Here is a 26,841-nt window from a genome sequence, read left to right as displayed (position 1 = left end):
AGAAGCCATCCTATTTTTGAATTGCCATATTTATGGGAAAATATCCCTTTAACTTAAGTGAAACATACATCTTGTTATAATTATTACTTGATTTGACATATTTCTTGAACACTTGCTATCTACAAGGAATTGTGAGTCTACTTGCTAGTCCTCATTTGACCTCCTGAATCTACCCAGAATAAATCTAATTCCTTTCCTTTCATATAGTTGAAGTCTGCTATCATGGTCTCCTGAGTTTTCTCTTATCAAGTCTTAGCCTTACCAGGTTTTTAAATCCTTTCTCATATGAGTTACATTCCAAACTAATTGCTATTCTGCTCATCTTTTAAAGTATCCCATTTTGAAAGTTTCTGTTAAAAAGGAACACCCAGTTCAGAGCAAAATCTGTCAGGTGAGGTCTGAGTAATACTGAGTATGATAGTTTATTACCAAGATTGCCATATAGTTATGCAGATTTGTGTACTGTACAGTGGTGCCTGGCAAAGGTGGTATTGGGTGGCTAAGTTCTAGCCTTCACTCCACCCACGGAGCCACATGTCCTGGTTCAGGACTGTGTCTTCATAAAGGACCACCTTTTTCTTATTAGCATAAAGTCTTGGTATGGGCTTGCCAATACCAAGTCAGTTATGCTGACCCTTTCTCACCTTGCCCACCTTCTAAACTCTGTATATCTTTATAATATAGCCTAAGATTTCCTATGCTGTTTTGGAACATGCATTATTTGTGCGTTATTTTGACCTTGTGGCTAATGAAAGTCCCTGGTTCTTATTTATATGAGCTTCTCTGTTAAGCCAGTTTTCTGCTCTTGTGCCTGACATTGATATATGTCATTGAAAAGGATAAAAACTTTCTGTAACTTATACAGATTTTCTTCCACATTGACTTGAAGTCATTAATCAATGTTCTTTAGGAACTTTTTCTTTCAGCCAGTGATTAATCCATTTCACTCCTAGTCATTTCTTCATCTTCTTTAAAAGGATACCTTGAAACAGTCAAATCTTTTGATAAGCTTGTTATTTTATGTCCATGATATTTCCCTGAATCAACCAGGTTTGGCAATACTATCTGGGCAAACAAATACTAATTCTTGGTAATCGTTTCTTCTTTTGAAGCAGCCACAATTTATTTAATATACATATTAGAATTTAATTAAGGCTTGATATCAAGCTCACCAGTTTCTGAAGTTTTTCTTTCCTCATCACACATCCCCATTGCTTTAAAAAAAATCAGGACATTCATTTCTTTCAGGATACCTGGCATCTCTCCTGTTCTTTTTAAATCTGAAGATGGGGGTCTGTGAAGATGGTTACTCATGCACTTTGTCCACCTATCCCTCTTAATTTTCTGGAGCATCACAGCAACCAAAGTAAGAAGACCAGAGGACCCTTGAGGATGGGTCTGTGATTCCACTTCCCCAGATAATTCTGAGAGAGCAGGTGCAGAGCTTCCTTCTCATAGTCATTGGACAAGAGTCAAAGGATAAGTGACAGAGAAGGTGGGTTGCTTCACGATAAATATTGGGATTGTCAAATTGATGACTTCTAAGATTTTGCAAGGAACCTACATCTCTGTACTTGTTGCTTTTCCTCTTTGCAGGCTCCCAAATCCTGCTGACTCATTTCAACATATTGTTTTACTACATGGGTAAGCTGACTGGCTCACGGGGTTGACGTGCAAAAGAAAAAATGCCCCTTGAAATATAAGATAGTTGAGAGAAAAGGACTCATTCTCATATCTGAGGAGAGCTAGCTCATTCTTAGCTGGTCTGTTAGTGTAAAAGATAGCCCTTTCTGTTCATTCATGGTTTCCCACTGCATGAGAAACTCCAATTGCTTAGTCTCTCTATTGGTTACTGAAGGAGTACTCAACAGTGACTAGAAAAACAAAATTTTACTCAGAGAGAAAGACTGAGCGGATTGTATCAGTCCGGGTGTACTAAACTTTGCTGCAATAACAAATGACTTCCAGAACTAAGTCGCTTAAAATGAGATTAATTCTCACCCATGCTACATTTTCACTGAGGACTAGAGGGAAGGCTCTTTCTGTGGCATCGTTGTTCTTACCACAATGCTCAGGACAACAGAAACACCACTAACGAGGACAATGATTGGTGCTTGGGACACAGAGAAAGGAATGTCAGGAAGCATACACTGGCCCTTAGAGCTTCTGCTCTGAAGTCACTTAATACTTTTCTCATGGTTTAATGGCAAAAGCAAGTCACACTTCTTATGGCAGGAAGTACAGTCCCACTGTGTGCCTGGAAAGGGAGAGGTGAAGTGTGTGTAATAGCCAAATAAACCAGTTGAAAGATTTTCTTATTGATATAAAAATAATGGAATAGACAGATGCAAACTTTACCAAAAAAGCCAGATTTTTTAAGAGATAAAATCAGAATCTCCAAATTCTACAATTAAAAAAATGCTTTGAAAACCTAAAAATTCAGATAATTTGAAAGGAGAATAGTCTTCTGAAGACTGGATTAGATTCCTAGAAGAACAGTCATAACACAAAGCAAAAATATAAAGAAATGAAGATACTGAGTAAAAAATTGAAGAGGCATAGAAGGCAGTTCCAAGACACTTAACTTCCAAAAAAAAAAAAAAAAAATCCAGGAGGGAAGAAACGAGCAGATGGAAGAACAATAGTAATATAAAAAGAAGAAGGAGAAGGAGAAGTTTCTAAAGATAAAAAAGACTTGAAATTTCTATTTAAAAAATAGAATCCAGGTCCAGGCTAGTTTCATTGAAGAATAAAGTATGCATGTGTGTATATATATTACATATGTGTATATACATACACATGCATATATCTACACATATTTGTACACGTGTATAAATATACATGTACATGTAAATATACCCACGATACATATGGATATGTGTACACTGGAGTTATAAATACATAAGGGTGTGTGTGTGTGTGTGTGTGTATGTAGGAAATACATGGTATATATTTATATTTCCTAGAAATTTTAGAAGGACAAGGAGACAAATTTTTCAGAGCTTCTAGAGGGAAGAAATTCCTTAGTAGGGAAAGAATCAGACCAGCACTTGCCAGCAACCATTGAAGCCAGAAGTCAGCAGGATGTCTAGAGGCTATTGATAAAGAGGAGTGGTGTCAGGAATCTCCTCAGAGATTTCACTCACCAATCAGGGAAAAGACAGAAATCGTCAGACCTGCACAGCCTCAGACTGTAATCTGTTCTTGTGCTATATCTGTGAAAGTGCCTGATGAACTAATATAACCAAATGAAAATTGAACCAGAATAGGTAATTCAAGACAGGGCACAATAGTGATGAACAATGAATTTCACAGTAGATGGTTAAATATTTATTTATCAAAATAACTCTATAAAGGTGCTATTTTTTTTTTTTGCCCAATTTATAAATGGGAAAATAGAGACTTGGAGAGAGCAGACTGACACTCAAATGACAGAGCTGGGATTCAGCAGAAGCAGTTCTAGTACAGAGCCCATGCTGTTAATACTTACCCATATGATGCCTTGGTGTCAGTCTGTTCAGGCTGCTCTACCAAAGTACCACAGACTAGGTGGCTTTTAAACAACAGAAATTTAGGGCAACCCAGGTGGCTCAGCAGTTTAGTGCAGCCTTCGGCCCAGGGTGTGGTCCTGGAGACCCGGGATCAAGTCCCACGTCGGGCTCCCTGCATGGAGCCTGCTTCTCCCTCTGCCTGTGTCTCTGCCCCTCTTTCTCTCTCTATGTGTGTTTCTCATGAATAAATAAATAAAATCTAAAAAAAAAATTAAAAAAAATAAACAACAGAAATTTATTTCTCATAGATCTGGAGGCTGGAAATCTGATATCAAGGTGGCTGCACAGGCAGGTGAGAGCCCCCTTCCAAGTGGCAGAACTTTCATTATATCCCCATTTGGCAGAAGAGGCAAGGGAGCTCTCCTGAGCCTCTTTTATAAGGACATCAATCTTATTCGTGAGAACTCTGCCCTGGTAACCTAATCACCTCCCCAAAACCCAGCCTCCTCATGCCATCATATTAGGCATTAAGATTTAAAAATATGAATTTGTGTTTTTTAATCTCCTTTTTAAATTTTTTAAATTTTAATTCAATTTAGTTAGCATCTAGTGTATTATGAGTTTGAGGAGTAGAATTTCGTGATTCATCAGTTGCATATAACACTCAGTACTCATTACATCAAGTACCCTCCTTTAATGCCCATCACCCAATTATCCCTCCCCTGAACCCACCTCCCCTCCAGCAACCCTCAGTTTATTTCCTGTAGTTAAGAGTCTCTTATGGCTTGTCTCCCTATTTTCATCTTATTTTATTTTTCCTTCTCTTTCCCTATGTTCATCTGTTTTGTTTCTTAAATTCCACATGACTGAAAACATATGGATTTGTCTTTTTCTGATTTATTTCACTTAGCATAACACCTTTTAGTTCCATTCATGGTGTTGCAAATGGCAAGATCTCATTCTTTTTGTTAGCTGAGTAGTATTCATTCCATTGTGTGTGTGTGTGTGTGTGTGTAAATATATATATATATAAATATATATATATATATATTTACACCACATCTTCTTTTTTCACTCATCAGTACGTGGACATTTGGGCCCCCTCCATAGTTTGGCTATTGTTGATAATGCTGCTCTACACATCAGGGTATGTATATTGGCTATCATGGACATTGCTCAATGCTATAAACATTGGGGTGCAGGTGCCCCTTAAAATCACTATGTTTGTATCCTTTAGTAGTGCAATTGATGGGTTATGGGATAGTTTTTTTTTTAACTTTTTGAGGAACCTCTATACTGTTTGGATGAGATGATACAGACATTCAGACCATAACGCTTGGGCAGAGTGGAACTGTTTGAGTAAAACCAGAAAACTAAGAATTACCAAGGAAAGAGAGTGAATTTGTCAACAAAAGATGTTTGAGAAAAATATATCAAATACACAGCATAAAAATAAAAAATAAATCAGGAAAAACATTCATTAACACATGACAGAAGTTTATATGGAAGTAATATGACCAGACAAAATGACATAAAAAATAAAGAACTAAATTTAAAAAGTGGACAAAGTCTATAAACAGTCCATTTATAGAGAAAGGACTTTTTTTTTCAAGAAAGGACTTCTAATAACTTATAAATTGCCAATAACTTATAAAAAATATTTGTCACCTCATTTGTAGTCTAGATACCATAAATTAAAACTACATTGGAGCGAAAATTTTCCACCTTTTGGATTAGCTACAATTAAAAGCATTTACCATATAACTGATGGGACTTTGTCATATGTATACTTTCATATGCTTATGGTCACAGTATAAATTTATACATTAGGGAAAAAATGGTGTAGCATTTGTGAAAATGAAAAGTATACACACCCAAGAAACCCATTGGGTAACAGTTCCGTAGCAGCCGCAGCATATTGCATTAAGAGATCAGAGATCAGGTAAATGTTTGATCACTGGCTCTCAAGAAAAAGGGGACGAAAAGAGATGAGGGAGGGAAGAAAGGAAAGGAAAGGAAGAAAGAAAATCTCTCCTTTGTAGCAACTGCCACTTTCCATGGTGTAAATACTCCCACGTTGGCCAAGTTCAAGCTGTAATGTGCAGGGCTAGGAAAAGATGCACACAGTTGTATGGGCATGCTCATAAGACATGTGTACCAGAACCCAGTTATAACATTACTATGATCTCTTAACTTTGTCTTCTGTAATCTCTCTGTATCATTAGAATTGTTTACAAAAAAAAACACATTAAATACTTCTGTGGTTTTTGACATTCCTATAAAAAAATTTTAAAAGTGTTTACTTCATCAAGTCTTCTACAGTTACCCCATAAAGTCTCTCAGTATTTTCTCATATGATTTATTGGGTTCTGGAGTCTCAAACTCTGTCAAGTTCTCCATTACTATTTTCTCATCATCTATTAGACATTGTAAAGAAATCTGACAGCTCTCTTAATAAAATGAATCTTCAAAACTCCAAGGTTGGCAAAGGAGTGAGAGATCACTTCATTGCTAACTTTGCAGTATCTGTGTGTGATTGTATTAAGGGAACAGTCATATTTCCCTTCAATTTTAATGTCACCAGAGTACAAGTTTCATGGAGGCAGAGACCATGTTTGTCTTATTCTCCAGAGTTTCCAAAGGGTAGCCCAATTCTTGGCATTTGAGAGTTAATAAATAACCAGCTGGTAAATAAACACATATTCTCTTTGCTATCCTTGGCCCTTTTTGTTTGAAAACTATTCTAATAGAGAAAACAGCAAAAGAGTGGAGCTCCTTCTCTGCTATGAACATTAATTACACTACTGTTAGCCGAACCACCTCTACCCATTTTCCTTTTTGGCTTGAGTTTAAAAGAAAGAGAAGAAAAAGGTGCTCATGTTTCTTTATATTTTTCTTTAAAAACCTTTGCTTCTTTCTCTGCTTTAGCCTGACCATTTGTGTGCATCTTTTACATTGCACATTTTTTTTTTGTCTTCGTTCTCACCCTTTAAAAAGATAAGCTCATCATAGAGCTTTCTCTGCAGCCACTTGGTTAGTATTATCATTTAAAAGTCTATTCCTGTTATGTTTATTTGGATCTTTATGATAGAATTATTGGAATTTCTCCCTTTAATAATCTCTTACCTCATTTGAACTATCTTCCTTTTTAATTTCTCAAGCAATGGTGTCATGGTTCTCTTTGCTTTGGTCTGATGGGCCAAGAACTTATGGTTTCTCAGCATCCTCAGCCTACTGGCCATGGGTGTCACTAGCTATTGGACTTTACCTATCTTTGTTCCTTACCTCAAAAGCCCTTGGGCTGCAGTATATGGGACAGACATTTCACTGTTTCTTCTCAGTTTAATGATGTAGGGAGTGTTTGCCAAATGCCTACTACATGTCTGGGTCAGTGTTGTCTATTTTATTATAAGCTCCTAGGAAAAACAAATGTCAAGCTGTCTAATATAGTGCAGTTCCTTTGGGCACTAAAGTGCTGTGTGTATTTGTGTGTGGTGTATGTGTGTAAAGAAAATATTTTATTTACATGTTTTTAAAGGAAAAGGTCTGCAATAGGTTGGTATTTAGATAATAATTCCAAGTCCTCTAAAAATAGTGTAATATCTGTAAGCTGAGTATGAGTGAGCCAATCAGCAGATATGGAGGGTTACGGAAAAAACCTCAAAGTAATATACAGAGTGATTCCTTAATATCATTATAGAAGGTAGAAATTAACTGTAAAGTGTTTACAAACTATTTCATACCTCTCAGCTGCCTGTTGTATCCTTTTTGCAAAGTCCATGAAGAGATAAGGAACCAGGACACTTAGAAAGGGAAAGAGGGGATATTCTGTGTTAAGTAGTCCAGCAGAGAAGAAAAATGCATTTTTCTGTTCATTTCAGTGCTAGAGAAATTGAAAACTTAAATATGAGGGAAGGCCACATGGAGTCTAGGCATAATGCTGGAGGATAAATGATTTTGAGCAAAGAACTTGCCCATCACACAGAGCAAGGTGGGGGGGTGGGGTGACAAGGAACTCAGGATAGCATAAGACCTCATCAAGTTTGTATTTATGATCATGTTTAGATTGAGTAGTGACTAATAATGATGTAAAGTTTGTAAATGTGGCATCTCATTTTACTTAGGTGTTTAAATTTCTTTTGCTATTGTACTGTATATTGTTTGACTAAATATAAGGAAAGGTAATTGTTTTAATAAACAAGTCTATTTTGTGTGTGTGGGTGGGGGGAACTTTACCTAAGTGGAATGATTTTACTATTTATATCTCTAGTTCAGTCTGTGAAACCATTGTTAAGGCACTACCCCTCCACTGGCAACTGAACATCTGAATTGTATACAGTGTTTAGGAAGAAATAAATAGCCTCATTCTATAAAGCCATGCCTATAAAATGACAGTAAACTTCATTGCAATTAGCTCTTACACTCTGATTAGAAACATATAAACCTGCCAAAGAATCTTTATCTTAAAATCTGTGGCCTAACCATTTCCATTTCCATCATCTGAGCTCAAGGGACAAAGCTTCAGTCTCCAAGGAATCTGGGATTATTCATTGAATTACTGTCTTCCTCACCTGCAAAAATGGACTTTCTCTTTGTCCCTTGCCAGATTCCCAAGGGGACATGAAGAATGAAGTCTTTAAAGCTCTGCAGAATATATATAAATAATTGTTTTAATTGAACACTCTTTTTGGGCAGACAAATAGGTCCTATGATTTGACAGGTTCCTTTTCATCTCCATTACCTATGATGGAAATGCATAAATCCTGTTCTAACCAGCTCATATGTTAATATCTTCAACAGGATCCTGATAGATCTGCCAACCTAGATGGATGTGATTTCTAACCAGCTTCACGTTCCAGCTGTGTAACAAACTAGAAGGGCAAAGCAGATCCAATTTGGGCTTTTCACTTTGCCAAGCATAGTAATGAATTAATCTCCACTTTCTCCTGTGAGAGCACCGAGAAGAATTTTAAAAGGCTGAAGTGTATTAAAATGATGACCAGACATGAATTTGAGACATAATTCAATTACACAAGTTATTACAAGGACACCTACTAAGTGCAGGACATTCTACTAAGTGTTCACTAGGAGAAATGTTTCCAAATGTCAATGACACTCAGTCCCTTCTCTCAAGAAACTTAAAATATAGTCAAGGAGATAAAGGGATGCATACTTAATACTAGTAAAAGCAAACTGTGATGAGCCAGAGCGTATTACTAATAGGAGACTAACTCTGATAGAATCAGGCATAAATAGATGGAAAAGATGATTGGAAGCAAGCCTTGAGGAGTATGAAATTTATTCACTGTTGCTATTTCTGCTGTTTCAGCACTACGGTCCTACCTAGATAGAGGTAAACATGGCTACCCAACAATGCCGTTTTTTGAATGAATGGGCCTGAATGCGTTGGCTCCCAGTTCTTCGTCTTTAAACAGAAGAGAAGCTTGGTAAATATGAGAGAAGCTGAAGGAAAGAACTCTGTGAGAGAAGGACCAAAACTCCCTATGGGTCTTCCAAGAGTATGGTTAAACGGTGATGCTGTGTGTGCTTCACATAGACTTTCTGAATAGACTCATCTCATTGTGGTGGTCATGGAGCGTAGGTGGGACTTTGAGAAACAAGGGCCGATTTTAGAGACTAAGGTCCTAATGGAAGACAGTGTGTGAAGAATAGATTATGAAAATGGGAGTGGGATCAATGAGAGAAAATAGGCAATGAAGAAATTTTAACAAACAGGGCCATATTTTCAGGCCTACGTTTAAAGGGAACTTGATGTTTTGAGAACTGTCAGTTCTGTTGATTCTTTATAATACTGTCTCTTACCTTGGATTCCAAACATTTTATGCAGTTTACTTTCATATAAGATAGCACTGGATTCCTGAGTGTTTTACCTTGACAGTGTTGATATTCTTAAGCCCTGTTTACCCAAACAGCGGCTTGGGATAATTTTGTTTGTCTACCTAAATAGAATAACATTTTTTTCCTGCAGACATCAAACATATTACTGTTTGTGATCATAAGGACTATCAGTTTCAAGACTATCTTGGGAAAAGAGAACAAAATTCAGATTTTTATATAATTAATCAGAATGCAGGTCACTTCATACAGTAGAGTTTTTTCTTCTTAAGAAAATTAGTTGATCCTTTGGATTTTATATAATAAAGGCTTTTTTTTCCTTGCCCCTTCTCCCTTTGTCAATAAATTAAGACTCCATCATATCAACTTCATCAATCATTAACAACAAAAACAAAAATAACACCAGCCTATTGTTTTTATTGACTATATTGGTGAAATTAATACAGAGAATGAGTACTTTGTGAGCTAAGAGTTTAGTGGAAACCAGAGCTTCATGGAAAAGTTTGCTGGTCAGGGGTCAGGAAACCTGTTTCTTGATTTTGACTTTGCTACATACTTGCAGAGATTTAACTAGTGGTTCTCTGTGGGTCACTGTGTCCATGTTGGTAAAATTTAGGGTTTTAAAGCTTGCTTCATGGTTACAAATAATAACAACAACAAATGCTATTGAGCACTTACTCTATCAGACACTGTGCTAAGCCCTCTGCTTGTACTATCCCACATAATTCAAATGACAGCTGCTTTTGAGGTAAAATCATTATTATCCTATATTTTCCGTTGAGGGAATTGAAGGTAAAGTGTGTCATAGTCTAACATACTGGCCATTGTACTGAGTGCTTTTCATGTAGTGTAGCCAGTTGTGATGTGATCCTCTCAACAGCCTTACATTCTAGCTCTCTCTGTCAGAGAAACCCTGGGAATTTGGCAACTTACAAGCCCAATCTGGCCCATTGATGTGTCTTATTTGCCTGTATGGTAATTAAAAAAAAATTATAGTTGCCAACATTTTAATGTCAGAAAGATTCCTATAAATAATCTAGATTTCTGGCTTTTTTTGAAAAATGGAAAGATCTGGCATCCCTAGGCCGTAATCCTTCCATGGCAAATGAACACTGGAAGTGAATGGTGTGCTTTCAAGTTTCACACAGTGCCCACCCAGCCTTTTTCCTTTGTCTGTGTTACCTCCAAAGCTTTTGTGTTCATAAGAGTTTTTGACTTCTGCATTAAAGATTTCTACTTCTCTAAAACCAAGGAATTTAAAGGTTTGTTGGATAGCAAAGCAAGTTGGTGATCCTACTTGGCTTCTTGCTCATGATAGCCAGTGAAAGTCATAGATAGTGGTGTTGTTTCTCTTTTGCAGGGCTTTTATGGACAGCATTTCTTCAGCATAAGTGACATTTCAAAATCAGCAAGGCAAGCTGAATCGTAATTGGCTCTGTCACCATTTGGGTTTGATGCTGGCACCTCATGTGTTTGCCCTGGTTGAATAATCTGTTTGCATCTGAGTAGACCACACACAGACGAATGTGAACTCTGTTTATATTCATTTCCTGCCTGGGAACTTGGTTCCTCTGGGTCACGGCTTTGGAACGATTGATAGATTGGAAATTTACTGGTATAGACATGGGTGGAAAAACTCACTTAAACCCATTTTGGAAGCTGACCTTCATAACCTTATTTGAGCTCCAGTAAAAGGGACATTCTCATTGATAGCTCCAGTGGATTAGAGCAAATGCAAGGAGCCTGATGTCTGAATATGAGATGTTCAATATAATCAAGAGTTTTAGTGTTTGCATTTTATAGATGAGGTACTTGAAACCCAGATTTGTCTAAAGTTGCATTAGTTGGGGAAGTACCCATTACATATTACCAGCACCTCTCACTAATGAGTAGAATTCTCTCTTATTTCCTCGATGTCTCTCAGGCAAGTCAACAAGCTCCATTTCTAGAATTCCCAAGGCCAAGGAAAGACCAATGTACCCTCTCTGTTCCCATTTCCGGGGAGCAGCAGTCTACAGGGAACCAAGGGGGAAGGGATTAAGTTTAGGAGACTGAAAGCTCCTGGGTGTGCTCTGTGCCTTGGACTGGGGCAGCCACAGGGGCTTCCTGGGACCTCTTTCCCCATTGTGATGATCTAGCAGCGTCTGTGCAGTACCCATCTCAGTGACGTGTATATAGAGCTTTTTGGCATTTGAGATCTTGTTCCTAGTCTTCAGTGAGTTACAGGCAAAAGTGAGTGAGGAGTAAATGAGAAAAAAAAAAGAGAAGGCCCCCAGGAGACTCATTGGCACCATCTTTATCTGGGACACTTCTCTAGGACCTACCTAAACCCATGGAAGCCTGGGAATTCCTGATCCAAGTTGGGCAGCTACAAGTTGGAGCTTCTGTGACAGTGAGCTCCAGAACTTTTTATTAGAAAAGATAGGCACTTTAACTCAATCCTCAGCACTGTACTAGGTATTTTGAGACCACAAAAGGAAAATGTATGAAAAACAGCTTCGGCCTTCAGGGAGTTCATACTGCAGGTTGAGGACATGTATAAAGATGTTCAAATAGGAGCTTCTAGGCTTCTTTGAGGATCTGAGCATCAATGTCATAAAAACACTTTATGATAAATAATCTCTTTTCTTTTCCTGACCCCTAACAGCCAGAAACTGTCAAGGACAAATGCAGTTTTGGGGTAAAGGAAAGGAATTGCTGTAACTCTAAGGTGGGGAGATACTGAACTATCATGGACTACAGGAGAGACTAGGCAGGATGAGAATTGACCTCAAATAAACTACCCTTTAATTTTTGGAGACATTAGACATTAATAAGGCAAACATGGGGCCATGTTTAATCTTATAACTTGCTACAGGTTAAATAGGCAGTGATGAATGCAAAGTTGAGCACAATTTGGGATAGTATGGAATATTTTATAACATGAATCCTAAAAAAGTGCTGAAGTCTTCCTTCTGTGTGGGTAAAATCATTGGCAACCTAGGATATAATTTTCTTTCTGTAATGGCACTCAGGCATGCAAGAAACCCAGGGAGTCAGTAAGCCTAATGGAAATGTGTTCCCTTTTTCTCTTCTGCCATGGTTCTCTTTCAGTAGACCTGGAGCTTTGAAGGTGACTGTAATTAAACATTCGTTCTATTGGCTTGTACTTCTCATGTGTGAGAAAATTGAGTAGTGAATTTTTCCCATAAACAATGTGCAGAATTCATCTGAACGGACCAGATCATTTAGATCTTCACTCTGAGACTTGATAGCTCTGGCTGTTGTATCTATGTATCATGCAAATGATTATTTGTTTCCTGAGTGAGTTTATCTGGCTGACAGTTCATTTCTGTATAGATAGGGGTAGAAGTTAGAGGAAGATTAAGAAAGTACATCATATGTGCCTTCATATTTGGTGCTTAGAAATCTCTAGTTGTCATTGTGATTCCTTTCCATGCCCTTCTTGATTCTGACTTCTTTTTGGCCATTGTGACAGCATTTTATTATTCTGTTTGCCATTCATTTCTGGATGAATTACCCATTGCTCTGTCCACTTGTCATTGTGGCTTCTTCAAGTTCCCATGTGATGGGGGTGGAGTGAGCAAACAAACCAGTCTAGGCTGTGTAAAGGGCTGGGCTTTCTATTGAAATAAGAATTAGTCTTAGAAAGCTGCTGGAGAATTCAGTTTCCTCAATCAGCATTTATGTAAAGCCATATGTTGGTGTGATTTTCCCAGATAAAGCCTTAGAAATATTCTTTTAGAATCCCCTAACTGGTAGATAGCTCCATTTTGTGGGCAGGCCTGTCCTATGTACCAGGAGCTGTGCAGAGCCTCTGGGATGCTGAGTGCATGAGGTTTCCACCGGCCATTCACTCTTGAGGCACTAGATTCAACCAGAAAGGATTGAAAAGATATTACAGGGAAGTCTCTTAGCAGCCAAATTGGGGATATGGAGTGATCTGTTTAATCAATACCTTATTTGGATTGTCAGCTGTAAAAGGCTTAGAAAATAATGCAACAGAATACTCAGTTCTGAAATAACACTGAGTGTCATTTCACCTTTCTTTTATTCAGAAGGTCCCTTAAAATCTTTGTATCCTGAGCAAGCCAGTTAATAAAGATTTGAGGTCTAGGATGTCTGATAAACTAGATTTTATTCTGGTTGGGAAAGGAAATAGATAAATGGAAAGGGCATAAAGTCCTCCTGGCCCGGGAGAGGGATGAGAGCCTGAAGGAAAGGTAGGGGCATTTGTAGTTAGAGGTACTAATTTTTATTACTGTGTGCCTCTGCTAATTGTCCCCTAAACCATCATTTTTGGAGTGTAAGATGGGTCAAGTAGGGCTTCCTCTTTATCTGTTTTGGTCCCTCACCTATTAGCACCCAGTTCTGTGATCAATTTTGAGGTGCTTAATCAGAAGGCCCAGCCTTTTCAGCAAAGGCCCAGAATTTTTGGAAAAGATTTCCTGGAGATGGACCTGATAGTGCTCTGTCTAGTTTGTCTAGCTCACTTTGCCTCTGGCTGGACTCTCACTCAGGAACAGGCTAAGAGAAATATCTGACAATGCAGCATCTCTCATCCTATGTGGCTGGAGGGCTTAGCACGTGCCCCATGACTCTGGTGTCCTGACTTGATGCCCTGTCTCAGTGCCAGCTTCCATTCCGGGTTTCCAGGCTCATCCTTCAAAGGGTTGAAAATAGCGTCACAGTTTCCTTCTCTTAGGAGCTATCTCACCTTTGACAAGCCCATGGGACAAACGGACCTGACCTCTGTGGCCTCTTGTCTGTCAGCCCTGATTGAATATTCACTCTGTGGAGCATCATGCCAGGCACTGTGGAAAATTATAGAAGGGGGAGGCGATGCACTCCTGGCCTTTGAACATCTTATCAACTTAGCGGGGGGACAGAACCAGCACAAAGCAAAATACAGGAAAATTCAAATGTCAGCCAGACATATATTGTTCATTATTTATAAATCCAATTAAAGAAGCCTAGGAACACATATTTATGTTCACATATTAATATGTATATAAAATTAAAGCATTTGCTAAAATGCTTTGAATTAACAGGAATTGGAAAAAGACCGTTTTCTGCTGCCTAAGTTTTGGTTCTCCAGGAATGACCTCAAGATAAGGATTTAAGAGCAAATAGTTTTTTTGAGAAGTTTTGGAAACACCACCAAGAGGGAAAGGAAAGGAAGATAAGCGCTATAAAGGCAGCCAACAAAGGATGTGTTCCTGAGCCAGCTATGGATGATGATGGACACTTAGGCTTAAGCCCTATGGGGAACTTTTGGGGAACAGCCAAGACACACACCCTATCATTATCATCTGGACTGTCAGCCTCTGGTTGAGGACTCCTCTCAGGACCAGTAACCCGCACATTCCTGGCCTGCCATGCCCAGAGAGAGAGTTTTTGGAGAACACTCTCATGCAAAGAGATGCAGCTAATGGCAGCTGGAGGTTGGCCTTGGAAAGGCTTGAAGAATACGGAGTAGGGGGGAGATATTGATAGCTTCTGCTACATTTATATATATTAATGGAAGCAATGGCTTGGACAGGAAAGGAGAGAGAGGTTTTGAACACTGAGAAGAAAACACTGTCTATGAAGGCCTGGATTAATGGTGATGTTGAAGCCAGACCCATAGGCTTTCTTATATGAGTTCCTCAATAGAATATGGTTCACCTGACATTGGGAAGAAGGTACCAGCTGAAGCATGTTGAGATGGGAGGCGATTTGGAGCCTGAGGATTCAGGTTGTAATGGCTGCTCCACCAAGTTAGGACACCCAGTGTTCTAGTAGGCATATGTTGGCTATGGATGATGTTGGGCTAGCAGGTAGGTTAGCCACACTGTGGATTATAGACAGTCACTTTATCTGTGGCATGAAGACCTGATTCTTCCACAGGGATCATTCCAGAAGAATGGAAACTACATGTGATTGGAGAACAATATGTGCTTCTTCAGCTCACTTAGGTTGAAGAGGCAGGCAGTGACCAATAAGCAGTGGGGATTTCATCCCAAGTCTCCTGCTATGTTTATAAAGGATAAGACTGGCAGCATTGTCAGGGAGTGGTCAGTATCTCTAAAGGGAATGGTTCTAATACAGTACAGTCTCCTCTTCTGTTGCATTGCTTTGCATTGCTTTGTATTGTATTGTCTTGTGTGTGTACCTTCTCTAGAGAGCTGGCAGATGGGGGCAGTGAAACCTGTCAAAGGCTGCAGCGTTGCAGAGGGCTCTCGTTCATCTGACATAGTTGTTGATGCATTGCCACAGAAGGTCTGCATCCCAGGCTTTAGCAAATGCCCCTGCTGTGACTCCCATGTGTTGATCTTTGTTAATGGAAATGTCCATGTGTTTTACCTGATTTTTAGCTGCCCTGGCAGATGTGCCCAGGAATGAGCTCCCAGAGATTGCACCTCAGGGGTTAATTACTCTCTGATACATCAAATTATGTTATTTGATGTGCTCTATTCCTTTTTTTTCTATCCTGTGTTTACATGCTAGGCAGAGAAGATCTAGAATAGAAGTGCCAGGATATGTTAATAATTTATTGATAACTTTTATGTGGGGAAAATAAAAGTAAGACATGTTCATATATTCTTATATACACAGTAACATAGATTGTCTGTGGAAGTGGGAGAGGAATAGTGTATCAGGTTGGATCCGGTCAGAAGACAGAAGCTAAACAAGTTACTTTAACAGGAAGATTTACTATGAAGACTTTTGTAGGGGAGGAAAAAGTTTTCCTCGACTCTTCAGAGTCCCTGCCTCTGTCTGAAAAGTAAGCTGACAAGGACAGATTAATAGGAGAAAAGAATATAGATTTATTCAATATAAATGTTATGTGACATGGAGCCTTCACAAAGAAATGAAGACCCACAACAGTGGTTAGAGCTGTGAATTTCTCAGCAAGGCAGGATGAAGAGTGAGCAGTGGTGGGGGGATGTGAGAGGTCAAAGACTAGGGAGTAATCATAGTAACCTGGGGGAAACTAAGCAAGGCTCCTTGATAAAATTCTTCTAGGTGTCCCTTTGTCTTTAGAGATGAGGGTGCTCCTTTTCTCCAGGCATAGAGAGGACACCTCTCACAGGAGGGCTCAGTGACCTGTTTCAGGGAAGAAGAGAGACAGGAGACAGAGAAGAGAGTGACCTTACCACTTCTGCTATTATCTCAGATTTCAGTTTACAATATTCAGGATGCCAAGGTGGCACGTTTTGGGATGGCATTTCTTGAACCTCATCACTTGTTAGCCAGGTGTTAAATAATCCAACAGGGGTCACAGAGTGCAGGAAGCAGCTGGACCTCTAGGGCTCGGGGAACAAAGGAAAGAAGTTAGGGTAATGAAAACTTAGATACTTGGATGATGGGCCCTGCAGATGGAGAACCCAGACTTCTGAGGAGGGAGCACTAGCTGGCTGTGCTGGTATCTCTGAAGGGGGCTGGAAATAGAAACTGCAAAGTGGAGTCAGCTGCTCTGACTGGAACCAGTTGCTATTGCCACTGTGAAGAGTTCTCGCTGGAGCCATGTGACAGAATAGGAATCTCATAGGAGCCAGTTCCTTCTCCTCCCACTACGGGCAGACCTAACAGGGAGCCTGCGGCCCAGGAGAGATGTGCTTTTGCAGGGCCCCAGCACTATGAAGCAGGGTGGGTTTGGAGGCGAAACACAGTTAAGTTAAAAACCAACCCAGAGAGAGAACATAAATGTATGTATACACACAAAAGAGAAAAGAGAGAGTTCATGTGCATTTGAGTGAGCTAGCTAGCAAGAAGAAGAATGTAGCCAAGAGCTGCCTGGGATAAGGAGTGTTGCTACTGGGTTATGGAAATAATCATAATAATAGCCTGCACATAAGAACTTGGTGCAGAATAACATTAAGGATCATTATTTAACATGGGGTGAGGTGGTGATTAAGTTCTAAAGTCAGGGCATTAAGGGAAAATCACATATAAACACTAGAATCATGCACTAAGACCCTGAGAGCCTGTTGAAATGAGAAAGCATCTGTATTTCCCATCTTGTGCTCGACTTGTGACAAACACATGTATACTGAGTGGAATGCAGGTGGAACACCTCTCCCCTGCACCACTGATACTACTTTCTTCTGCTCTCTCACTGAGCATGGAGAGAAGAATTTTTCTTAAAGATTTTATTATTCATTAGAGACACACACACAGAGAGGCAGAGACACAGACAGAGGGGGAAGAGTAGGCTCCCCTTGATCTCAGGACCCCAGGATCAGGCCTTGAGCCGAAGGCACACACTCAACCACTGAGCTAACCAGGCATCTTGAGAGAGGAATTCTTATAAGTTATGTGTGTATGTGTGCTACAACTTCCCCTTAAATTATACCAAGTATGTGCTAAGCACTCTCCATATGCTGTTTTACTTGCTGATCACTTTGACCCTAGAAGTGGTATTATGCCTCCTTAACTAAAAAGAGATCAGATGCCCAGGAACATTGACTAATGTGCTGTGGGCACAGCCAGTGAATGAAAGAACCTGCATTTCCAACCCAAGTGTATCTTGCTCCAATCCTATGCTGCTCTGTAATTAGCAAACCCCTATTTCCCCCTCTGAAGGTTCTGCCCTGACTTTATGTCTAGGGCAAATCAAGTCATCTCTAACATCAAAACAGGGGGTCTCTGCAAGGTCTTCAAGGTATAGTAGACCTGCAGTGTCCAGTACAGCAGTATGCTTAAATTTAAATTAAGTAGCATTAAGTAAAATTTAAAAGTCAGTTTCTCATTGACACATGAGTCAGTACCAAGTAGGAAAATTTCAAGAGCTCAGGAGCTACATATGGCTCATGACTACCATATTAGCACACAACATCTCCCTTCTCACAGAAAGTGCTACAGTACATCCATAGTGAGTGGGAGTGTGATTCTTAACCTCGTTAACAGGCCCAGCTCTGCATTTTACTGGTTGTGCATCCACAGGCAGTTTCCTTAACCTCCCTGGGCCTTATTTGCCAAATCTGTAAAATAGAAATAGTCAGGGCAGCTCCTCACAGGGTTCAGATGAACGTTAAGTAAGACACTGTAAATTTCTTAGTTTGGTACCTCACACATCACAAGTTCTCAGCATGTGTTACCTATGGGGAGAAAGGGTTTCCTAGCTCTAACATTATGTGATTTTCTGAAAGTTCTACTTTCAGAAACGTCGCTATTCCCCCCCCCCCTTTTTTTTAAGATTTTATTTATTTATTCATTAGAGACACAGAGATAGGCAGAGACATAGGCAGAGGGAGAAGCAGGCTCCATGCAGGAAGCCTGATGTGGAACTCGATCCCAGAACTTCAGGATCACAACCTGAGCCGAAGGCAGACACACAACCGCTGAGCCACCCAGGCATCCCCCTATTTACCTTTTATTATCATTTGATGAAGAGAGGAAGAAGTTTGAAGCAAGGGAAGGAATATCTTGATAATTGATACTTGGCATGCTTTATGGAGTCAGGAAATCCTACATTAACTCACAGAACATTGTATTAAATATTCTATTTAATATACATTCCTTTAACCCATACTATGTACCAGGTTTTGATCTAAGAACTTAACATACACTCCCTCACTGAATCCTCCAAATGGGCCTATATTGTTGCTCTTCCCTACCCTCATTTTTAGTACCCTCCACATTTTACCACTTTTCTGGGTAAGTAAGTCCTGCAGGAGTTGGAAAGAGGAAGATTCTACCCTTATGAAGAGAGTAGAGAAACTAATAACTGTCAACGGTATATTATCTCAGGCTAAATATTTTGTGTGTATGATCTAATTTAATGCAACAGCCCTATGAGGTGGGTTATACTTTCCTCATTTTATAGATGTTGAAATAAACTAAAGAGGTAAGTAAACTAGCCCAGTATCACACCACTAGTTCATGGTGAGACCTAGGAATCTAATCCAGGCCTAATTTCAAACCCCACATATTTTTCTCAGCATCTTGATATGTATGGATAGGGAAGATATTATTTTTGCATGTTCAAGTATAATACAAGTATAATACAATATATTGTATTTTATAATACAATAAAAGAACATAGATAAATTGCCACGGGAGTTAAGAGGAAGAGGGATTACTCCTAGTCAAGAGGTCATGACTGTCCTCTTTGAAGAGGTAGCATCCAAAATCGAGCTTGAAAGTTGGTAACGTGGGCAGATAGTATGGGGGAAGAAGATTCCAGGCAGAGGGAAGAGCACAAAGACAGACTCTGACAGGATGAGGACACCATGAATAGTTTGCAGAGAGGGGGGGTTTGGGGTGGAGTTTTGCCTGGGTGGGAGGGACTCTCTGGTCACCAGCATTCTTAGATTTGCCAGTGCGTGGTTATAGTAAAAAGTAGAGTAACTCTTAATTTCATTATTGATTTTAAGTCCTCTACAAGACAGTGCACCCTCTTTATCATGTGTGCTGAGGGCAGAGCATTCCCACCAGCACCTACCCTTTGGTATGACACTGGCAGCTGGGTGGGTTTGGGTAAGTTCTCCTCTCTTTACCTTTCCTGGTAGTACTGTAAGTTCTTGTGATTCTTAGCCTGTGTTCTTCACTGGTGGGCAGCCTACCCGGTGTTCCAAGGAGGTAGATTCTCTGAAGGACAGAGGGGTAGCCCTGGACTTCCCATGAGTTTTGGGAAAGGGGGATCACAGGTGGAACCAGGGGTCTGGCATGCTTCAGTTCTGGAATTCTCCTGATGCAGGTATAGAAACTTTAGGATCTGGATGATGCTGTAGATTCAACGAGCAAGGCTAGATTAAACCTAAGGGCCTGGACCATGGGCTTGGAGGAATCTTCTATCACTGGGTAGGAAATGGAGAGTTTGAAGTTTAAGACTGAAATCACTAACGAGAAGCCTGGGTGGTTATTGATACCCCTCCCACCCCACCTCCACCCTTTCCTTCACCACCACCCTGGGGCAAAGAAAGATGGAGAACCTCCTGCTAATTTTCAACTGCACTTTGCTCTCTGTTATGTAGTATTTCAGTGACAGGATCTACTCAGGAGAATTGGGGCAAGGCTGGCTGAGGTTCTCAAGGAGCTGAATTTTGGGTTCAGGTGCCTGCATGGCAGTGGAATGATGCTTCCTGACCTTTCAGACTTTGAGACCTCTGGGCGGTCTTAGACTTCACCTGGAGCCTCCTGTCCAGGATGCGACCACCTAGGGAAATTCCAGGGAAAGGTGGCAGGTAGAGTATCCTTTCTGAGTTTTATTCTCTCTCATTCTCCCTTCACTCCTTTCCATGTGTCCGTGTTACTCTGTTGTGTCTCCTTCTCCTCAAGATTCATAGACCAGTGATGCAGGGGTATTTATTTTATGTTCTTGTCAACAGAGATATCATGGACTGAAAGGTGATGGGTACCCCAATGAGTTCACTACAAGATCTCAAAGATTCCAAGCCATTGGCTGCTCCAAAGCATAAAGCCACCCTTCTGGAGAGGCGGCAGGAAGGAAGCCTGGAGGAGGTGAGGAAACATCACTCTTCCCTCTGCCCTTGACTCCATCGGCCTTGAGCTGTCAGATGGTTGGGCCCGGGCCTGATGGGCTGTTTCCCGTGTGTCCTTCCACAGGCTCCGCTGTTGGCCAGAGGAAGACCACCTTCTCAGGTGTCTGGGGGAACTGCTGAAGGACAGTGAGGGAGATGTTGCTGGTCCCCAGGACAGAAACACAGCAGCTGGAACCAAGAAGCACTCAGAGTGGGACTCGAGCCCAGCACCCCTTCAGACTGAAGCTCTCTGAGATACATGTGCTTCCTGATTGGACTGTTTTTGCTTTTCCATCACCTGCATAACACAGTTCTGGATACTTTGGAATGGTTGGCTTTCTTTCCTTTTTTATCCTTCCCCCACCTCTACCCCCACCCCTGTCTTGTCTTTTTCTTCCCTTGGCCCTGAGAACTGTAAGAAAAGAATTGCTTTGGAAAGTATAATTCTGTTGCTGAAATTTGCCTTGTTTATGAACAAATTCTTTCCCTGAGGATTTTCGGAATTGCAATCCCAGGTTACTTGGTAAATGGGGCTGCATGATTTGATTTGTGTAGTACTGATCCTTAGATTAAAAATACATTTTCTTTCTTTCTTTTTTCCCCCCAAGTTTTGGATCCAGGTAATGGCCCGAGTCACATTTGCTTAGCTACTGAAGCGATCTCAATGTGGTATCGCTTGGAGTTGAAACATAATCAAACATACATTATACCTGGGGCTCTTGCATGCTATTTGATATATATGTTACACTACAAAGAAACACAAACCTTGTAGGTTGAAATTTAATTCCTGTCTGATCCTATAGTTAGAATGGTGAGAAATCACAAAATATCAAAAGTGGCTTCAAATACCCTGAATGTAAGCTAACCAACAATAAATGGACAGTTTGGAAATGCCATTTTCCAAGGCAAAGCAGGAATTGGAGATCAACTGACCTCGTCAACAGGGTTGCTCAGGTCTGTCTGTGGATCTGCTCAATTTGGAGGAATCCAAGAACAAGGTCTCCTTCTGTGTTTGGGTTGACGGAAATTGTGGCGTCTCTGACTTAATGCTCTGTAACTGTGCCTGCCTTGCAATAAAACACCTTTGGTTGACTCAGCAACAAGGTCTCTGTCAATTTCTTGCAACACTGTGTCCTCAGTGCTTTGTAAGAAAGTCCAGGGTAGACCTTTGAGTGGTTGACCTGTCAGAGATCGAGCCGGACGCAGTGTTACTGCTCTTTCAGTAATGTCTCCAGAGCCATCTGTTGTCTCCATGTGGGGTCTGTGTGTGTGGTCAACTTCCCTTCTTCATATTCTGGTCAACTCTGGACCTCTCTAGTCATGGCACAGCCTAGTTAGGCCAGTGTGCTGCCATCTCATTCTGGAGCCCCCATTTATTTCTCTGAGGCTCCAGAACAAGCTGCACACTCTTAATACTTCAAATTCCACACACACACACACACACACACACACACTATGGGAATGATGATTTTTCCTGTAGTTATGGTTGTAAGCACCTATAAAAGGACATCACATGGTTGACACCATACATGTTGTAAACATACTGGGATATGGCAGGACTCAGTAAATGGCGATTATTTTATTTGTTAGAGATTTGAAAGAACACTGTAAGTCCTTATGGTTGACCATATAGTTGACTGAGAACACTGAGTAGCCTTTGGGTCACATCTTGGGTCTCTTTGCTTAAAGCTATTAGGAAGGTGATAGAAGTCAAGAGAACAGAATCTGCAGCTTGCTACCTTAACCATGTAGTCAAGTACCTTGATTCCTCCCTCAGTGGAATACGGCAGGTGTTTTACATCCTTCACAGGGATGACACTCCGGCTTTTATGGAAAGTGAAATTTACCACACTCATAGATGTATAAGTGACCATCTTTCTTGCTTGTTTGCACCATGAGGCCCATTCATCCAAAGGCAGGTGAGTTTCTCTATATACTGACAGAGATGTCTCCTTCATTGTGGAGGAAAGAATTCGACTCGTCTCAGGTCTCATCAGACCGTGTCTGCCATGTCAGTAGAAAGCACTTTTGAAAAAGCCCCTACTGTCTCCAGTACCACACCTGAGATTTCCAGATGGCCAAAATGTGAAGCAAAGGCATGAGCTAAGATGATTAGGGTGGCAAAGAAGGTAGTTGTTCTCTGGTTGCCGTGGTATGTATTATAGTCCCACAGATATCCCTGGACTTCAAGCCATGCATAGTAGAAAGAACATTTTCTACTTTCTACCTTGAAGTCATTAAAACGATAATAATAACAGAGAAGCAGGTCATAATTATTAAGTATTTATTTCCGCTGGGCACTGGGCAAAGCACTTTGCAAGTGACTGCTCATTTAATCATCACAGCAACCATATGAGGTAGGTCCTCTGAACTCCCAGAACCTGGATGAGAAACTGAGGCATGAAATTACTATGTAAGTAGACCAGGTTCCCCAGTTGGTGAGTCATAGCTGCAATGCCCCAGGTCTCCTGACTGCAAAATTTGGGCACTTTACCACTTTGGTCAGCTGCTTCCTCATCTTGGTCCTGGTGTCTGTCTGCTTTTCTGGCTTTTTACTGTGAACCTTACCTTTGGAACCATATCATCCTTACTCGTAACTTAAGGCTATGAATTATCAACTTTCCTACCTGCGTCCCACAATTACTGTCTAAGCTCTTGGCAAATGTATGCCAACGGATTGCAAATCAATATGAAAAGTAAAAGTTCTTCTGGATGGGGTCCTGGTTCAGCCTATCTTATGCTGAATTCTACTTCTGTTTAGCTTTCAGAGGTTTCAGTGTATCTTATCCAGAAGAGATCCCAAGGGATACGAATGTTGAGTCCAAGAACTTTCTCAAGGGTAATTGAGAAGGCACCATGTACAGGTGAAATACTATTAGATTCTTGAACAAAACGATGCTGACTCTAAGCTTAGTTCCTAAGGCTGTGTCAAAGGGCATCATTTATGTCAGACAGAAACAACCTCTTCCCTGTTTGCTCCAGCAGCTCATTCAGAAGGTGGTGTTAACTGTGCATCTGTTCAGAGGACAGAAGGTGGTGGTACTGTGTATCTTTTCAAAAGACCAGGGGAGCTTAAAGCATTTTGCACATTTGCAGGCAGGTTGTAGCAGATGCAGTTGGTACCTTGTTGGTGTTTCTGAGGGCTTTCTCTGGCTGTTAGGGCCTGTGTGATCTCAGGCCAGAGGTGCTGGGGTGTTCATTCTTCCTCCCACTGAGGCTAGCCCTCAGCCCCACTGAAAAGAGTTGGTATGTAAATGCCCCTCCTCACCCTTGGGTGGGCCAACTGAGGCATTGTCTGCTTGGGCTCTGAGCTCCCCAATGGGAGTCCAGCTGCCTGTGGTGGGAACTAATTTGTTAGCCCACTTTTGTTGTTTGCCGTTCCTTCCCATGTCATGCCGTCTCTTCTCAACCAGTGTTTCCTGGAATCACTTCCCCAATAATCAGTTACTCTGCTCATAAATTCCTGTTTTAGGGTCTACTTCTGCCTGGGAGTCCAAGTGAATTAAAAATTCAGCTGCTGGTCAATTATAGAAATAATAATGTCCCAGAGAAAATGCAGCAGTATCATTCAAGACTAAACCTTTTCTCCCCTTGTCCTTCTACTGCTCCTCTGCTGTGTTAGGATATGGAAAGGAGACTTTATAAATCTGAGACCCACTTGCCAGAGAAGTTTCCTTCCTGTGAAATAGGTACCTCCCCAGGTTATGAAATCCTTTTCCTTTAAATGAAAGACTCAACTAACATATGAGACCAGGCAAGAGTCACCTGATGGCAAATGAAATTACAGTTCACCGGCTAGAACAAGTAATTAAATATAAAGGGGTAATGGGAAAAGGAGGGAGTCACAATCCCAGAGCCCCCCTTTCACCTCTCAAGGACTCCCATTTGCCTTTGAATCACTTCTGCTTCAATTAACATTGATTGAGCCTGCCTAAAGTGCCTGGTTCTTGTCAAATCCCATTACACGGGCTCCAATACACTCTCTGTCCACAAGCCTTTGTTGTGCTGGGACATTTTTGTGGGAATATTGAATATTGTGTGGAGTAGCTAACGCATTGATCAAGACTGTTATACAAGAGGTTTGCTTTTTCTGGCATGGCAGTTGTGTAAACGGGATTTCATCCCTGCCATTATCATTATCAACTTGAGCCAATTCTCTAAGTTCAAGTTACGATGCTCTAAAAAGCATGTCAGGCTGACCTACTGTAGCTTTTAAAGAGAAACATTGAAAATATCAACCCTGTAAAGTAAGAGGTGTACCTGTATCTTTGTTAGAGGCATCACACACCTACTTTATGTATTTTTGTTGTTGGAAGGAGGACACATGAAGAAACATGTTTCTTCTGTGGGTTCCCAGTGAAGATTTTGATGTTTATCAGAGATGTAAATGGAACGACGGTATATATCAGAGTCTGTTTTATCTCTTGGCTTCTCAGTCTTTGCTAAGGTCTTGGAGGGTGGGGCTATATTTTATGCAAGATTAGAGCAAGAATCCTATTAAAAAATCAAAGAATAACATCGTTGCGAGAATAACCAAGGCTCTTTTATGTAGGGAAAACATTTACTGCTATCGGTACCTTTTTAATACTCACATTTTAGATCTCATTAATTATTAAATTTTTCCTAAATATTCAAATTCTACTTTTGCCACAAATAAAGCATACTTTATGAATAATATCATCTTAAATATGTAAATGCTGATTAGAAACGTAAGTAGACCAATTCTCCCAAATATTTCAATAAAACTTCTACCAGTTTCATTTAAAAGCTTCACAAACTTTTAAAAGCCGACAGCACACTTGTGCATGTGCACACATAAATAATCCCCATGGGATTTAACATGTATTATACCTCCACCTAAATGATTAAGAAGTATTTATACTATAGATTTGATTTATGTCTTCATTATTTATAAATTTGTTTTATCCTTTCCCTGTTTTTCTGTGTGTTTATCAGTGTTTATATTTTCCTAGAATTATAGTAATCCCTGCCAGACTTAAAAAGAATGCAGTCTTAGACTAGCAGAGTTTCCAGATTCAAAGTTATCAACCACTTGCTTTTTGGTTGGCATATGGGATCCTAGTGGATCTCTTCAAAGTTGATTCTACCCTGGGCTGATGTTTTCTGGACTGGGTTTTTTTTTTCCTTAGAGTCAAGGTTTAGTTACTATGTTGAGTCCTTATAAACCCTTATAATGGCAATATGGGCCACCATCTGAGAGCTTCCATGTTCATCAAATCTTAGTCCCAGACAGTGAGCCTTTACTTCATCATGTCTTGGCTTCTCCAGTATTTCAATAACAAAATATCCAGCAGCTTATTCATCTAGGGGATGAGAGGAGGGAGTCTGGACAGCTGATTCTCTTCTTGATCACTGCCTCACAACTGACTGTTACATATAGGCTTCAAAGGAGTGTAGCCTTCTCTGGTCAACCAAGAAAAATCTAACTTTTCTTGAGTTTTTTGACTTAAAATTCACTGTAGCTGTTCTCTTATTTAATGAGAAATATATATAAAATTAACCGAACATCTGTATATGTCACATCTTTAACCTACTTATTAGAAATTTTTTTTAAAAAAAGTCCTTTTTGGTTTTAGTACCTTTTTGTATACCCTATGCTTTTCATTTTTGAGTACTGTTATGGATTCAAGCCTCTTCATAGATACGAGTTATTCCAAAGAACTATAATTATTGTTGGAATGTGGAAACCCCCTTAAATAGTCTCCCTTGTCTTTGCCGCATTGCTCTTGAGACAGTTTTGAAAGTCTCTTGCTTAAAGGCAACAAAATGTTCCTTACCTGTATTGATTTTTCTCTTCCATTAGCTAAGATTTTAGTCCTTGAGAAGCTCTGAGTCTTATTAGTAGAGCACTAGGATTGCATATCAGTGTTATCTCCATGAATGTGATAATAGACAAAATAATCTAATTTGGTCACTGTAATGGAAGTGCTGGAAAAATAAGTATTTAAGATTATAAGTTTTCATTATTTTTTCCTAATATAAATGCTATTATTACTAATTCTAAA

At 40.1% G+C, this 26,841-nt stretch overlaps 1 protein-coding gene across 1 annotated transcript in view; it reads left to right on the top strand.

The window, feature by feature from the left end:
* Nucleotides 1–21,907, top strand: part of LOC129507317 (proline-rich protein HaeIII subfamily 1-like) — a 168,801-nt gene extending 146,894 nt beyond the window's left edge. The window contains exons 6-7 of the mRNA XM_055321658.1: nucleotides 20,663–20,795; nucleotides 20,901–21,907. Of these exons, the coding sequence (XP_055177633.1) occupies nucleotides 20,663–20,752 (90 nt within the window). The 3' untranslated portion in view covers nucleotides 20,753–20,795; nucleotides 20,901–21,907. The remainder of the gene's footprint in view (nucleotides 1–20,662; nucleotides 20,796–20,900) is intronic.
* Nucleotides 21,908–26,841: the final 4,934 nt, after the last annotated feature.

This window comes from Nyctereutes procyonoides, unplaced genomic scaffold, assembly GCF_905146905.1.
Source record: "Nyctereutes procyonoides isolate TBG_1078 unplaced genomic scaffold, NYPRO_anot_genome, whole genome shotgun sequence".
NCBI lineage: Eukaryota > Metazoa > Chordata > Mammalia > Carnivora > Canidae > Nyctereutes > Nyctereutes procyonoides.
This window is presented reverse-complemented; position numbering and strand designations above follow the sequence as displayed.